Genomic DNA, 17,420 nt, shown 5'->3' with positions numbered 1-17,420 from the left:
GAACTGGTTGCATGTTGGTGGAAAAAGGGTATGATAGAAGTAGTGGTGAGCGACAATAAACAAAGTAATCTTTTTGAACAACTCTAGTTGTCCTGGTGCTCATAAATCCCAGACTTTTCACAATCTCTTATCACAGGGTACTACTTATGCTGCCTGCTGGTGAGTAAACAAGAAGAGATTAAACTGGACTCCACTGTAGACCATCAAGGCCAATGGTGCATTCACATGCTCCTGGGAAGGTTGTTATTCCAACTTCTATGTTTATGAGCTTGAAGTGATAATGTGGAAATATGAATGCTACAAAGATAGTATTTTGTGTCTTACTTCTCAGAGCATTTGTCCAAACATTGCTAATGAAGAGCAAAGAAAAAAGATCAGGGGAGCCATGAAATATGATAAGGAATTCATTTTTCAGATTATTTGGACACCACATGAATGCAGCACAGGAATTAGGAGGTAACTGGCCCCTCAAAGAACAACAGATTATTGCAGTGACATTTATGTAACATCATATTGAGGTTGCACAGCCTACCTGCATACAAGTGGGATGCTGAATCAATGCATTAAAATGAACATTTCAAATGTATTAATGCAAATTTATACATGGTGACTGGATATGCATTGAGTGTCAAGCATGTTTGATACATTTACATGTATCCACTTGAAGGAACCGATACTGTGAAAAGAATCAGTCCACCCATCACCAGATAGAAAGTTGCAGGGCCATTATGAGCTGTATGACCTCCAGAAGTTCAGAGAAGACCGCCAGGCTAGGAACACTTTATGCAATCAGGAAGCTTAACAAAGGCCGAGGCGGAGTTGCAGCAATAGACCCATTTCTCTGAAAGTAACCAGACCAGACATCTCAAGGGGCTTTGGCATTATGCTCTCTAAGCCCTCTGCTGTGAGCAGCAACCTTACTTGCTAGGCAGGCCAGACAATATCCTACAATTGCTGCACCACTCTTAAGCATGCGGTGGTCAGAGAATTACATGGGCTTTAAGTAAAAGGATTTACATGGAAGGGTGCACAGTAACGCAAGAATGGAGAAGGTCAGGGACAAAAGGTGTCAAAAGACAGCAAGGTAGGATATCATGGGCAGGACCTGTTGTTAGGGATTTATTTACTGGCACATTTCAGTTTACAAATAAATAAATAAATGCTTCTCTGGCATGCAGCCAAATCATACAGATATGAATTTGTTTGCTTAGCTACATAATGAAGATCAATAGACAGATAAATAGATGTTGATTCACTTAAGCTCCTTATTTGTCCCAATAACAGCCACAGTGGGTCAGTAGAACAGGAGAGGGGCATTAATCCAGTTATCAGGTCATCCTATTCTGCAGATTAGCTTGCAGCACACACATAGCATTTCTGGGATTTGCAGTCCAGAATTATGTCTTCCATGTTGCCTACTGCCCACACTTGAAAGCCTTCATAAATCAAAGACTTCTCTCTGATTTGTGCTAAAATCAAAGCCTGACCACAGAGTAATGCATCCTATCAGATCTTTTTTTTTTTTTTTTTTTTACCTCCTATCGTGCACCACGGTGTGTGCACGAGCCACCTGCCGCCCCCCCTCCTCTTGTACCTGTGAGGTGTGAAGTGAGAGGTGACGCAGCTCCTGACACTGCAGCTCAGAGCTGCACCGGCCCCGCGCGCTGGCTCGGGGCTTTGCGCAGCTCAATTAGCGTGACACACTTTCCCCCGTGATCGCCCGCCTTCCGCCCGGTCACTAAACACTGTGGATTAAACTCTTTAGACGGCACAGCATTCATCACATACGGAGGAACAGGTGCTTCTTTACTTTTTTTTACGCACACAGCAGAAAAGTGACTATCAGTGGAATATGACTGTGGATGGGGATGTGGCGGGGTTTACCCCCCAGAAGGAGATCGTGTATAACGGCCTGTTGCCTTACTCTGACCGGTTGGACCGGGAGGCCACGGAGCTGCTGGCGGAGATAAAAGCGAACCTGTCCAGAGCTGTCCTCCTCAGAGAGCTGTGGCCCGGGGTTGCCTTCTGGTCCAGGAAACTGTTCTCGTAAGTTTTGAAGCCCTGGATGTGCTCTAGATGCAAGAAAACCCATAATTCCTTATTTAGTGGGCTATTCATACCTGGGGTCTATAGCAGGGGCCAACCGATATTGTTTTCTTTTAGGGCCGATACCGATTATTCGTCGAAACTGAGACCATAACAAATATATGAAACCGATAAGCATTTACAATAAAAATTGAAATCTTTTTGTCAACTTGTAGAATTTGGAAAATAACAAACTCCAATACAAAACTTTGTTTGGATGCTTTTAGCTAATGTTTAATCAAAACCTTAAACATATGCAGCAAGTTCCCAGCAACCTTTTGTTCACAGAGTTAAGTGAAAATTTAAATAAAAATTAATAAATAAAAATAGCTCCCTAAGGTTTTACTTATTATAATTATTTATGCATCAGTATGCTCATAATTTTAATTTTGCAGTTGGTTAAGGTGCAGCTAATTGTATTTATTTTATATAGGATACTGCTGAGTACCTTAACATATGATAATGATATATTGGTATATTTTGCAATAAAAACATAAATCTGCAAAGTAACTTGAGAATAAAAGCTATCAGATATTTCTAGTGGGGTAAGAAGTACAATTTTGGCCCCAAAATGTAGTGGAGTAGAAGAATAAAGTTGCATAAAATGGAAATGCTAAAGTAAAGTACAAGTACTTCAAAATTGTACTTATGTACAGTACTTAAGTAAATGTACTTAGCTCCTTTCCACCACTGAAAATGTCAAAAATATAATATTATTCAGTTTGCTCCTTTTATCCAAGGAACAGTCATAAACCCCAAACACTCTACATTTATGATCAATAACAAAGAAGCAAATTCTCACTTTCAAGAGAAAGGTTTGACATCTTTGCTTGAAAAATAACTGAAACAATAAACTGAATACCAATGTGGTTGGCGATTTTTTTTTTACTCCACTGATCAATTAATTGTCATTCATAATTAGTAATTAATCATTCATCAGTCTGAAAGGCCACAAACATTTCATCTAATTTAAATTAATTTATCCATCTTGTAATTTCTTTTTTCTTAAAATGAGTCAAGCTCTCCTGCATAAAAGTCCACATTTCTGATGTTACAAATCTTAAAACCTAACACTGAACCGAAGACTTTTTTTTCCCTGTTAGCAAAATGTAGTTCACCCAACTCAATCAAATAACTACATATTTCTACATAAAACCCACCTCTGCATGAAACCACATACATATACACCACTAACCTTTACTTAACTCCAGTGCTCATAAGACAAAGATTATTTGTCTGAATTAGTCTTGCATTAGTGTTAAATTAATACTTCTCTGGCACAGTAACAACAAAGCCAAAATTAATAAGCTTCATAAATGTGTAATAATATTTGTTAGATGTCAACTATCTGATATACATTGCACAGTGAGTCAGTATTTCTTTATATGTGGCCCAAGGTATTATAAATGTTAACCCAAATATTGATTATTAGGTCTTTAGAGCTATTACACTTTAAGAAACGGGAAATGCCAAAGAAAAATCTGAGAATATTATCAGCTTAATATGAGAATTTAAAGAGGTGACTTAGAGGAACACTTCACCTAAACAAAACGACCATTTCCATATCAACTATGCAATTAATTCATGAAGAAAACATTCAACAAAAAAAACACAAATTGAGAAAATTCTTGATGATTGGAGTAATCAAAGTCTGGGCTTAATATTAGCAAAACTATATCTAAACATCAGTTAACAAACTCTCACACAATTTGTGCAGTGTAAGCCAAGTCTCATTTATCTAGCCGTATGCTCAGTACTTCCCAAACACATTTTTGCTAAAACTTCACCATTTAAAACAAGTCATTAACAGTCTTACACATGGACAAGTGGCGTGCTTGGCCATGTGCGTGTGTTAATATTTTATCAGATTTTCATTTCTTCGTTTGCCCTGGTGGCAGGCAAGGAAAAGAAAAAGTAAAAAAAAAAAAACACTTGGTGAGTAATTAATATATATATGGTAATTTTTTTGGGTGAAGTGTTCCTTTAAGACAGCATCAGGCCATCATGTGACGTTAAGTAATAACTGAAATGTGTCTACTTTGGCTTCAACTTCATTTATTCTTTATTTAACCATAAAGGTCCCCTTGAGATACAACATCTATTCTGATAGGTAGTATGGTCAAGATAGGCAGCAAAACAAAAAAATTCATATACAAGTACTATGATAGTATCACTAAAAACATACCAAAACACAACAGATACAAAATAAACAGGATTCAGGGGCTAAAAAGAACAATGACAAATTATGGCACTTGTCAAAAAAAATCACATTGTTTTTAGATTCAATTAGGTTAAGATTTCATGTTGAGACACTGGGCCGCCGAGGCTGTGTACTTACCATGTATTGAGGATATGGGTCAGCTGCAGGAAGCACCAAGTGATCATCTGTTAAGTGATGGCCATTTGTCCTTACCTCTTCCCTCAGGTTTCTGAAGCTGTACGGCCGCAGGTTCAGCAAAGAGGACCACATTCTCTTCATCAAGCTGCTCTACGAGTTGGTCACACTGCCGAATCTGGAGCCTTACATGATGCAGAGCTACGCCAGGCTGCTCATCCAGCTCCTCAAGTGGGTCTGACACAAACACACAAACATAATTACAACTAAAGTCCAGAGGGCATCATATTGAAACAAACTTGTTATATTTAGTTAGATTATTCTTTATCCATTGAGCTCTTTAAAAGAAATAGTTTGTACTTTATAATGATGAATACAGACTACCACTGCCTGCTGACATTGGTGAATAATTTCCTGCCATGCAGGCGCAGAACACACATGCTAGTTGGCCAATTGCTGTAGTCTTTGCAGTGTGTTCAAGTGCAACTTCTTGGCAGAGACACAAGCAGGCAATGCAACAGTCAGCCTTAGTTGACGGTATTTCTTTGATGTCGGTTTGATGTGTCAGAGCTTTAAAATTTGATCAGCAGCATCCTGCACTAGTTGAAGCTGAGCCATTGAGGATTTACGGCATGTAAGGCATGTAAACAATGCAGTGTAACAGTTCAGGTGTAAAAAGTGGAAAGTCCATTAAGTCAGGAAAATAGAAAGCTGAATTGCTTTTGTTAATTATGTTTTAGGTGTTAGTCGCAAGATTTAATTAGACTTTTGACATTTAGTTTAAAATTTAGCTGAAAAATCAAATGTGATACCTAGATTTCTGGCTGTATTTTATTTTAGATGCAATTGGACCAACAAATGCCAGATGATCACTGAGATTATTACTTCTGTCATGTCTGAGTTTAGCTGCAAAAAATTACAAGTCATCCATTTCTCAAAAACTGTTGTTGTTGTTGTATCATCAGCATATCAGGGATAGGACACTAATTAAAATGACTTGTTTCTATTCTTTCTTGCTTTCTATGGAAGCATAAAAAGGGAAAACAAAATGGGACCAGGAATAGATCCCTGTGGCACCCCACATATCAGTGAAGATGAAGATGAAACTAACAGAGGGAATCAGAAAATTATCTTTTTGAGAGAAATGACCCATTTAAAGGTCCAGTGTGTAGGATTTTGGTGCATTTATTGGAAAGAATGGCATATAGTATTCGTAGCAATGTTTTCATCAGTTTATAATGTCCTGAAAATAAGAGCTGTCATGTTTTTGTAACTTAGAATGAGCCGTTTATATCTACATAAATATGGAGCGGGTTTTCTGCTAAGTCGTGATCGTGATCTTCTTCACTTGCTGAAAACAGACAAACCTAACACTGGCTCCAGAGAGGGCATTTCATATTTTGCATCAGCCACCGTAGTTGTCCTACACACCTTGAACATGAGGAGAAGTTTCAGTTCTGCAGCCTCACAATTAGATGCCACTGAATCCTTCACACTGGACCTTTTAGACTACTGATGAAAATGTTTTGATCAGCAGTCTTAACAGCAGCACTGAGGTTGAAAAGAAGTAATATCAAACATTCCCCCAGCATTAGCACCCAAATGCAGTCACAAATGTATGAAATGTCTGAGCTCCTCGCCCTCAGGGACAGGGTGAGGTGCTCAGACATCTGGATGGAGCTTGGAGAACGGCAGCTTCTTCATTTTAATATAAAAAAAAAAAAAGGTGGTTCAAGCATCTGATCTGGACGCCTCCCTGTGGATCTCAGGGCAGACCCTGATCATGAGGGACTGCAAATCCCATCTGGTCTGGGAATGCCTCAGGATCTCCCAGGAGGAGCTGGAGGATGTAACTGGGGAGAAGCATGTTTGGGTAATCTGGATTATAGTACGCAGCACAGCAGAGTAAAATAACTATATGACTAATATAAAATGACATGAACTAAAAGTTAGTTTAACAAGAAATGACAGTCAGATTTTTTTATATATTTTTTAAAGCAATAAGAGCTTTTGACCACAGAAGGCTGCAGCCTCTCTTGCCCTTTAGTATCCTTTAACATAATGAGATCAGCTTGGCAGGTACACATCACTGTGCTACAAGTGGTAGGCTGTACTAATGTCAAGTCCCATGACGTGTTAAAGTGGATTTTTCACTTACCTCTCTGCTGTTTGGATTGCTGCCATTTGGAGCTTAAGACAACCTGCAGATTTGAGAAACAAAAGCAAAAGTAACTCAGAAAGCATTCAGAGAGCAGATACCTCAGTAAAGGCTGCACAGTCCCCTGAATGTGTTATTTTAATTACAGAGAGGCATCTGCTGCATCAAAATAAACCGTAATGGATATTCATTCAAGGAAGTGCATGAGGGGAATTCATACTAAAAATAGCAACATTTTAAAAAGAGCTCAATCTTAAAATCTGAGTACAAAATGCATCTGGCAATACTGAAATTTCAATAGATCTTTAGTTTGAAATGGACAACAATCTTAGCCTGAATCACTGCCCAATATTGAGATGCTGTCTGTGTTGATGGAGTGAATATTAAATGGCAGTTTAGTTGGATTTTTAGGCTATAACCATATGACTCACATGTGTGATTTAGTAGTGGTTACAAAAACACATGACGTACATATGAAACACTCTACAAAGTCATAGTTTGTGAGGACACAAACCAGTGGCACTAGAAGTATTTTCACACAACAGCATTGAACAGCATTTTAATGTGGTATTTGATATATGTGATGATAATTTTAACTTTTTTTGTAGTTCAGTAGTTTATTCCTAACCAAGGGTTCATGCTCCCTCAAAGGGTCATAGAATACATTTGGGTGGTGATTAGATGATTGATGTGGTAAAGGAAAGAAGAATAAAGACAGTGTGTCTCTATTTGTTCTGTTTCCTTTTCTCAAATCTTAGGTTGTTGTTTTTTTGAGAATAATTGAATAAATTTAACTTCTTAAAGGGCTAGTGTTAAGGATTATATTGCATGTAGTGGTGAGGTTGCAGAATTGAAATTCAGAACTGCAAGCATGTACTGTGCCAAGCATGTAGGAGAACAACGCTGGCTGATGTGAAATGGCCCTAACTAGAGCCAGTATTTGGTTTATCTGTCACATATCCCAAAAGAAGAACATGAGACAGATAACCGGAAAAAAAGTAATGTCCCACCACCCCTTCTTGCTGCTTTTAATGGCATTAGTATAGGACAATGGCATGGCAAAAAAAACAGCCAATAAGAGTCTCTAAAACAGCTGTCAATCATGTCAAACACTACGTGAACTGAGATCAAACTGTCAATCAAATATACTGAACAAATATAAATCAAGATTCTGTCACTGTTTTGCCTATTTCTAACCCCAGATGTGTCCAGAAACATATTTTAGTGTCCTGTAAAAGAAAGTTTATGACCTGCCCACCATGTTGGATACAGTGGACTAATGTACCAAGACGCCGCTCATGAGCTGGAGAAAACTCTCATTTTACAGCTAAACAGCACTCTAAAATATGTGTCTGAAAACATTTTAGGTGATAAATAAGCAATGCACTAATAGAATCTTGATTCATATTTGATCATCATCTAGTATGACAGCTCTTTGGAGACTCCTCAGCTCTGAGGCAGAGAACTATGACTAACAGATTATCTGTCTCATGTATTTATTTGTCTGTGTGAATACAGTGAAAGTCAAATGTGACAAAAGTTAATTTTATAAACGACTACATGGGGCACCCAGTAGCTAATCTGGCCCACTAGCGAGCCCCCTGCAGCTCTTTACTGCATGTCGTCCCCTCTCTCTTCTCCCTTTTACACTTAAACTGTCCTGTCAATTGAAGGCAAAAAGCACAAAAAATAACCTTTTAAAAAAGTTACCAACTGCAGCTTAAAGGCCTCAAAATAAATGAATCTATCTAAGACGTTTAGAAGGGGAATCGCTCTTTTTGATGGAACTGTTAACAACTCATGGACATCTGAAATGTGACATTGGGCACCAACTAAACGTCTTGTTTAGGAGCAACAAGCCAGAAATATAGGGGTTTTATGACCTTAATGTATTTTTTTATGTTTTGAAATTAAACTAGTCAACATAACTGTCAGATAAATGTCTTTCAGTAAAAAGTCCATTTTTTCCCTCTGAAATGTAGTGCAGTAAAACTATAAAGTGGCAGGAGATGTAAATACCCAAGTAAAATGCAAGTTCCTCTAAATAATACAGTATGGTAAGTAGAGTTTTTGGGTAAATGTATTTACTTACACACCATGACATAGTAAGTAAAAAGGACAGTGAAGTATGTTCGTCCCAATAGTACATTTATCACTCTTTCAGCCCTGACCTACATCGTAACTGCTGCTTTTGTCCCTCAGATTGGATCAGTTACCATAACAGCGACTGCAGGATATTCTCCAGGATGGTCACATTCATCACGTCCCATTTATCTCCACTTGATTTTCACATTCATCACAAAACAACATCTTAATGTAGATGTCATTTTTCGGAGTGTTTTCCATTAGAGGCACAGAGAAAGATCTGGGCTAACCGTATATGAAGTACCAGGTCTCAAAGCTGAGAGATGAATTTGATACTTAACATCACGCATCAGGTCTCAATTGGCCTTTTTTTTTTCCATCCCACGCACTTCACCGCCATTTCCCCGATTGTCTCCTTTTTCCTTCATTTTTCAAGTCTCCCCAATGAGAGTCTTTTAGATGAATGAGAGAGGAGACGACAAGAGGAATGTGAGGCTGTGGAAATTGTGCATATTCTTCAGTGCGGGGACTCTCAACCTTTCTACGGGGTTTTATTCCTATAGAAAGAAGGAGAGTACAAAGAAAGCAATGTGAAAATTTCTCAGGAGGATTAAAGAACCTGCTCTGCTTTAAAGCTTATGAAGTGCTCATCAGTTAGTGTGCAATTTAAAAGCTTAACGGGGTGTTTGAAAAATCAAGAATCACTGTAAAAACTTCATGGCGTGCTCTTCATTTTTCTCCACGGACTCCCTTATAGGAGGGTGTGCATTATTTCCAACCAGCCGTGTCTACACCTGCAAATTACTAATGTCTGCAGCTGTCAGTCCAGTTATGTTTTACTGAATACAAAGACTCACAGCGCCGTGTTTGCAGACATGTCTGGAAGTTGGCAGTCATCATGTTGAGCGCAGCCCGCGAGGTAGTGACTCATTTTCCCACGATTACAGACTCCTTTCAGACACCCTGTAGTTTCTCACTTCAATAGAACATTATTACCATCATTTTATCTTGACTGGGGTTTAAATATCAAAGAATCTGACTGAAGTCCTGAAAAATACTTATAAACTGTCAGTAATTGGCTTTTTTTTTTTTTTTTCTTTTTTAAATACAGGAAGAAGGAACTGCTGTCAAGGGATGACCTGCAGTTGCCATGGCGACCACTTTATGATCTGTACGAGAGGGTCGTGTACTCCAAAACTGAGCACCTTGGACTCATCTGGTTCCCCAAGTATGAAGTTTTACCTTTACACTGACCTGTTATAAAATGTTTAAACACTGTACTTTTACTGTTTATGTACCTCCTATCCAGTAATTTACCTTTTTTACACATTTTTTTTTAAATTCTAAGAGTTACTGACTTCCTAAACCTTATCCTAAGTGTCTATCTGCATTTAAGGAAAAGTTTGATTTTTGGGTTAAACATGCTTTTTACCTCTTGCAGAGAGTTAAAGGTATATATTGATACGATTGTTATGTATGTGCACTAAATATGAAGCTACCACCAGCAGCCAGCTAACTTAGCTTAACATAAAGACTGACAGCAAGAGGCAACAGTTAGCCTGGCTCTGTCAAAAGGCAAAACAACCCACTTAAAGAGACAGTTCACCCTAAAATTAAACATTTATATTTTTCCTCTACATTATGTTGCCTTACCTTAGAACAAATGTAGACATCCTTGTTTGTTTATGCGCCCCACAGCTTAATCCAAGAGAGACACTTAGCTCTGTTTATGCGAGGTTTAGGAAACGGGATAAAACACACTCCGTTCTTAAGCCTCTCAGGATACCTCGTATCAGTGTTGCATTTAGCCCGTACGCATGGTTTGACCATTTTTTAAGTTTTATTGCATAAATTTAAATAAAACCGCAAGAAAATAAAAAATTCTGATGCTTTTCTATGGAGGTCTATGAGCAGGATGTGCAAGTGCACTGTGTAGCTGCACGATTTGATATTGGCTTGTGGCATTTGAGGGCGAGGCTTATTGACAGGTCAATTGTAGATGTGGGGTGTAGAGTACATGGCCTATGGGTAGGGAACATGTGCTGGATAGGGGCTGTGGTTACGTAGTCCAAAAAATTAGGTGTCATGTCTTTTCTTAAACACTTTTTCATGACCTTGATCAAAAACCTCAAAAACCTTGGTTCTAAAAGAATCAGACTGTACTTACACTAGGTTCCAAAATTACATAACACAGGATGTTTTTGGCATGGGTCTACTGCGGTGAAAGTACAATATTACGAATATGGACAACCCAGTGAAAAAAACTGCTTGATTACCAAAGTTTAAATTGAAATAAAATAAGGAATATAGCTTACCCGTCACAAAGTCGAGTCAAAACGGTTGTGACATTGAGAATGGTCGCTCACCCTCCGCTGTCTCCTTTCCTTTCGTGAAGGATGGTCCAGTGTATCCTATGCTAAAGGAGATAAGAAAGGAGGCAGTGAAATACCTTTTCTTAGCATTTAGAGAATTCGATTAGCTCTTATCACGGCTGCCATTTAGATTCTTCCAGGTCATTTCACTCATTCAGGAACCATCTCATGCAAAAAAGACTATTGGACTGCAGCCAGAGACACAGTGCCAGGCCTGACAAAACAAAGAAACAATGAGACAGTCCGACTCACACTTTCCTAAAGAATTTAGAGAGTGATTATGTCAGATAGCACTGAAACGATAAGTCAATTGTTTCAGGCTTTCAACCAGAAGGGAGCAAGAGTCTTACCCCCTGACTGTTCAGTGGAGCTGCTCTGTGGCCAGATCCTTTCAATAAATAATGGTTAAGAATAATGAATTATCAAGCAAAGATAAAAAATATATTCTGCTTTATGAAATATAAGGGTTTCCATCTTTCTCTCTTTTGTATCGCTCTAAATTTATGACATCATGGACTATTGGGATCCAACAAAATATGTCATTTTTAGATGCTACTCTGGCCTTTTTTTAAATATTATTTTCTAACATTTTTTAACTTTAAAATATTAAAAGGATAAATAACCAACAGTTTAATTAATGGTGAAAATAACTTCAGCCTGAACTTTGAAGGGTTTTATTAAGGGTGGGCGATACATCAAACATACTCAGTGTATCGCAGCTTGTTGCGTGTCAGTGTTCTTTGGTTTTGTTTTGTTTTTTCCTCTTATTTTCAGGTAATTTTCTTGTACTATTCACAAATTTCTGGGTCATTTATTCGTAAGTTGCACATTGCCTTCTTCCCATGTTTTTAAGAGAAATCAAGCCCATTTGCGGAGGTTTCAAAGGGTTAAAGGTGCTGCGGTAACAGTTTAACTCGCTGCTAACTCTAACATCGAACTGTTGACCAGAAGCTTCAAGTCCACAGCAAAAACATCAGCACTTCTAGATGAGCAGGATCCTTCAAAATAAAAGCACCATGGGTTCTGCTTTGATTTATTTAATTGTAACAGTACTTTATTTAACTTTCCTATAACAATACTTCATTTAAAGTTGTTGTAACAGTACTTTATTCAACTTCATAGCAACAGTATTTTATTAAACTTTATTATAAGAGTTTTTTTTACTTTATTATATGGTAACTGTAGTTCATTTAACAATTTTAAATTTTTAGTAGTTTACATTAGTTTAGACGGGATTTCAAAATCTCAAGATATATATCACATATCGTAATATAGCCTAAAAATATTGTGAGATTTTTCTAAAGTCATTTTGCCCAACCATAGTTTTTATCCTTGATGATGCCGTGTGGATCTCACAAGACAGTAAAAGCAAAATTCCTTTACAAACACACCCTGACTCACACCTCCTCTCTCTGCTTGTTTGCAGCTCAGTGGACCACATTTTGAAGGCTTTGATCAAAAGCTGCAGACTGTAAGTCTCATCCTCTGTGATCATGTAATTTGTGCACTGGATAATGCGTTGCTTTGATCTCCAGTTGAGCTGTGTGCTGTAGATCAATGTGTGTATTTGTATCTCCAGTCTGTCTTTACTTGTCTGCATCTATTTGCACTCATGTCTGTCCTCGCTCTGAGTGTGTGTGTGTGTGTGTTTGTGAATTTCACAGGTATTTCCCCGCATCATCCACAAAGGAGATGCTGGATGAGTGGCGCCCCCTGCTGTGTGTGTTCGACATGGTCATGCAGAAGGCGGTCAGCAACATGGAGCTGTTCCTGCCCACCATCATGCCCCCGGAGGAGCACAGCCAGGGCTTCCTGTAAGTGGGCCAACTTGAATGACTCTGTTTAGGAACAGGATCATATGCCAAGTGCAGCTTGTCTCAGCCAGAGCTGACACAAAGGGTTTATAAAGTTTTCACAAGCATCCTTTGTTTATTTATAGAATAATATCTGCCAGCAATAAAAAGGAGAATACGTTGCATTAATTGCCATTTTTGGTCCAGAGATGGAAACTCTAATTTGGTTGGCTCTTATGACCGTGCATTGCCTTAAGCATGTCATGAATAATCCCCTTTTTTCAGGCTCTGCAAGCATTTACACCTCTGCACCTGGGAGTTTCAATAAATAATGTTCTTTTTACATTTGCAGTGCTTCCCCTCTCTTTTGTTTTGCTAATATTTTGCTGCCTTGGAAAACCCTTGCCCCCCTCTCTCTCTGCACCCTTCATGGTGTTGTTCCAGCTACCAAGCCTCTTCACAGCGTTCACCGCATTCTTCAGTGTGTTAGCCCTTTCACAAGCTATTTGTCTGGATTAACTCTTGGATTCATCAGCAGTTTCCGCACAGTTTCCACAATACATCATCTTTAATACTCTACTTTTCCGCTTCAGTTTTTCTCTCACTATCCTCCAGAATCAACGAGGGAGGGAGTGAGTTCATATTTTGGGGGAACTGGAGATGGATGGGGGGAATTCAGCTTCAGGTGTGTGTGTGAATGTAATGTTTTGTTTGTGTGTGCGTTTTCAGATTGTGGTTTGATGAATTGATGAGTCTTTGGACATCAGTGCAAAATCAGCCGAGCTGGGAAGGGGTAAGATACACACACACACGCAAGCATGGACGGATTACTGAACGATAACAGAGAAACGACACAAAATGACCTCAAAGGGGCAAAAAAATGACCACAAAGAGACAAAAAAAAACAATCAAAAATGGCACAAAATGACACACAAATGGCTCGAAAAAGGGGCAAAAGAACCACAGAAAGACACAGAACAACAAAAAACAACCACGGAAAGACACAAAACAACAAAAAAAAAACAACCACAGAAACACAAAACAACAAAAAACAACCACAGAAACACAAAACAACAAAAAACAACCACAGAGAGACACAAAACAACAAAAAAAAAACAACCACAGAAACACAAAACAACAAAAAAAAACAACCACAGAGAGACACAAAATGACTAGATAAGAAACAATAAAAAATACACAAAGGATACTTCAAAAGGACACAAAAGAACAAAGAGACACAAAGCAACCAAAAAAAGAGACAAAATTACCTCAAAGAGGCTCAAATAGCTAATAAAGAAATGCAAAACAGCAAAAAAACAAACCTTTAAAATAAATCGACAAATCCATCAGAAATGTCTGTGTGTCTTGCTTGCACGTGAGGTGGTGGGGTCTCTTACATATTTGTGCTCAGGGGCCCGTCATCTCATAATCTAATCATGCATACAAACACAACATAACTGGTGTTTTCTTTATTATTTGACACCTAGTTCACTTTTGGAAGTTAGAGTCTTTGTGCAAAGTTAAATGAAGTTGAAATGAATGAGAAATCCACCTCTCAAATTTCTGTGTAAATCTGCAACAGCAAGTGGTGGATTTTTAAAAACATTTTTGAGCGATTGAGCAATGACTCACTTAGCTCTCCAGTTTCCTAAATATGGACGGAGTAATTTGGAATGACACACATTGCCTGACGACGATGATTGAAATGTTGAAATGTTGTTGGAGTATTGGTCGGTTTCCACTCAGCATGCATACAAGATTTTCCATTTGTGCCTCCGCTCTGCGCTCATGCAGCCTCCTGGCCTGAAGCAACCTGGCTGTGCACACTTCCTCCTACCCTCATGTCTTTTTTTCCTTTTTTTTTTAAAGTAGCTATATTTAATTCTTGGAATGACGGCCTTCACTTCTGGGAATGTTCTTTGTACTCGCAGTGATTGTTTGTCTGATGTTGTTTTCCAGCATCTAGTGAACCTGTTTGCTCGCCTCGCCAACGATAACATCGGATATGTGGACTGGACCCCGTATATTCCCACAGTGAGTCATTAGGAGGATTATCAGGGTTCCCACAGTCATGGAAAAACTGGAAAAGTTATTGAATTTCACAATCACATTTTCCAGGCCTGAGAAAGTAATGGAACTAGTAAAAATCATTGAAGGGTTTGAAAAAATAATGGGAATGTGTTGTGTGTAATAAATTAAATCACACTGATGTAATATAACTGTGAATTTATTTTCTGTAGTTGATGACATAATGTAGCTTTCATTAACGTCGACATGTTACAATGTTTTGCTTATGTTTTGCTTTTGTCTATGTGGTCATCACATACGTTTCTTTATTTTCTCCCCACGTTCCATCTCTCCCTTCATTTGTGCCCACTCCGCATGTCAAATCACTTCTTAAGCACTTTTGGCTCAGGGGATGGGCATACAACTTTAAATGGCTTTATTTTGTTTATATTTTACACGCCTTCCAAACCTGCGGTATGTTTTTTTACATTTTACATTTACATTTTCATTTTTGGCAATTTGTATAAAAATTGATTTTTTTAACACTTTTTTTTCTCCTTTTTTCTTTTTTTTTTGGGCAATTTTTATAGAAAACCTAAGACTTAAGTGTCTTATAACTTAAAAGGCATTTTTTTCTTTAATTTTCAAAAGGCATGTTTTTTTTGTTTTTGTTTTTTTAAAAAGACAACATTTATCACAGCCAGAAACTGTAAAAACAGAAATTATTGTTGGATTTTTACATTTCTGACAGTTCTTCACCATATCATGTAGGATGCTGAAATTCTATTTAAAATTAATTTTACAGGTTTGAAAAATGCCAGCCCAGTGGGGCAGGGGGAAAAATATATTTTGTGTTCTTGAAAAGTTATGGAAAACTTTTGAAATTTTGTCCATGACATTGTGTGGGAACCCTGTATTATGTGAATGTAAAGTACGTCTGTTTGTATATTTTACCGGGGACCTCTCAGTCTTGTATGTGACACTACACTGTATGTGTGCATGTAGATATTCACCAGGATCCTGCGGAGTCTGAACCTTCCAGTTGGTGTCAGTCAGATGGTGGCACCTCGGTATCTCACCAACTCCTATGACATCGGACACTTGGTGTTGTGGATCACAGCCCTTCTGGTACACACTCTGCAGACTTTTTCCACCTAAAAACACATAACAAATATATACTTTAATTGCTGTTTAATTATGGTTATTAATTCATTTGAATGGCTGCAGGGAGGACCAGGCAACCCTGCACAGAAGAAGCTGACCTGCCTCTTCAGCAGCATTGCCTCCTTCTACCATCCCTCCAATCATGGTCGCTGGCAGGTGAGCCTCTCTCTCTTTCACACACACACACACACACACACACACACACTGAGTGAGTCGTGAGCACATTTTCAGCTGCTCACTGTCACACTCCTTTGATTTATAACCTGTCATTCAGGACTTGGCTGGCTCTCTCCGCTCTAACAACACAATAATGAAATGCACAACTGCCGGCAGAAAAAGAGCGATATCACAGATCTGTTGACGGCAGACTGTGTGAATGTGTCTGAGGATGATAACGCAAATGTTGAATGTGTCTGTGTGTGTGTGTGTGTTTATGTGTGTGCGCCTGCAGTCTCGACTGATGCGCCTGCTTCAGCGTCTCCCGGCGAGTGTTGTCCGCCGTGTGCACCGGGAACGTCACGCAGCTCCCAGCTGGATCACGCTGGTTCCTGAGTGTCAGAGGCTGACTGATGAAGACTTGCAGGAGTTTACCCGCAGCCTCAGTGGAGCCGCACTGCTGGCCATGTTCAGGTACTACACTTTGGTAGATGTTAGCCAGAAAAATAACCTTTCTGTATGCAATCTTGCATGATTACACCTGGTTTTGGAGAAATTTTAACACCTTGGATATCTATTACCGTAAGCATCATGACACACGTACATGCATGGATACATAATCCTACATGTACACACAGGCATGTGCATACATATATGACACAAAAATGTGCATAAACACCCATGCATAAGATCACTATTGAAGTGAACTTGACATGACATGATGAGCTTGTCTTTGCTTTAACCTCAAGACAACGCAGTAACTCAGCATTATTCAGCGAGTGATTTATTTATAGAGCATCTTCAAAGCAAGATGTACAAAGTGGTAAGAAGATAAAACGCAGTAAGCGGACATAAGAGGCTTTCAAAAGCAACAGCATAGCAGAAATTTAGCAACACATATTAATACAACATAGCAGAAAATTATTAGTGAAAAGTAATCACAATAATAGAATCAAACAAAAAGAGAGAGATTAAGAGAAACCCAAAATAAACAGAAGCCAGTCTGTAAAAATAGGTTGCAAGTTGACATTTAAGAACAAAGACAGTGCAAGGCCACCTTGTGCGAAGTGGGAAGGCCGACAGAAACTATTTCTACTCAGGCAGGAATAGACACCATAGGTGTGATTTTGGAGGTAGGCGTGAGCTTTCTGTTGCACAGTCACAGCGGGTGGTCTTGTTAATCCATGTTTAATGATCAAAGTTTCCTCAGACTTCTGTCTTTTGAGCCAGAACTTTGGTTCTCAACTTTGGTCAGCTCTTTGTTT

At 38.6% G+C, this 17,420-nt stretch overlaps 1 protein-coding gene across 1 annotated transcript in view; it reads left to right on the top strand.

Moving 5' to 3' along the window:
* The first annotated feature begins 1,852 nt into the window (after window positions 1–1,852).
* Window positions 1,853–17,420, top strand: part of psme4b (proteasome activator subunit 4b) — a 46,290-nt gene continuing 30,722 nt past the window's right edge. The window contains exons 1-10 of the mRNA XM_042508344.1: window positions 1,853–2,046; window positions 4,511–4,651; window positions 9,775–9,891; window positions 12,462–12,506; window positions 12,700–12,849; window positions 13,558–13,621; window positions 14,788–14,862; window positions 15,841–15,963; window positions 16,063–16,155; window positions 16,451–16,629. Of these exons, the coding sequence (XP_042364278.1) occupies window positions 1,853–2,046; window positions 4,511–4,651; window positions 9,775–9,891; window positions 12,462–12,506; window positions 12,700–12,849; window positions 13,558–13,621; window positions 14,788–14,862; window positions 15,841–15,963; window positions 16,063–16,155; window positions 16,451–16,629 (1,181 nt within the window). The remainder of the gene's footprint in view (window positions 2,047–4,510; window positions 4,652–9,774; window positions 9,892–12,461; window positions 12,507–12,699; window positions 12,850–13,557; window positions 13,622–14,787; window positions 14,863–15,840; window positions 15,964–16,062; window positions 16,156–16,450; window positions 16,630–17,420) is intronic.

This window comes from Plectropomus leopardus, chromosome 19 (assembly GCF_008729295.1).
Source record: "Plectropomus leopardus isolate mb chromosome 19, YSFRI_Pleo_2.0, whole genome shotgun sequence".
NCBI classification, from domain to species: domain Eukaryota; kingdom Metazoa; phylum Chordata; class Actinopteri; order Perciformes; family Serranidae; genus Plectropomus; species Plectropomus leopardus.
The sequence above is the reverse complement of the archived record's forward strand: the minus strand, read 5'-3'. Positions and strand labels throughout refer to the sequence as shown.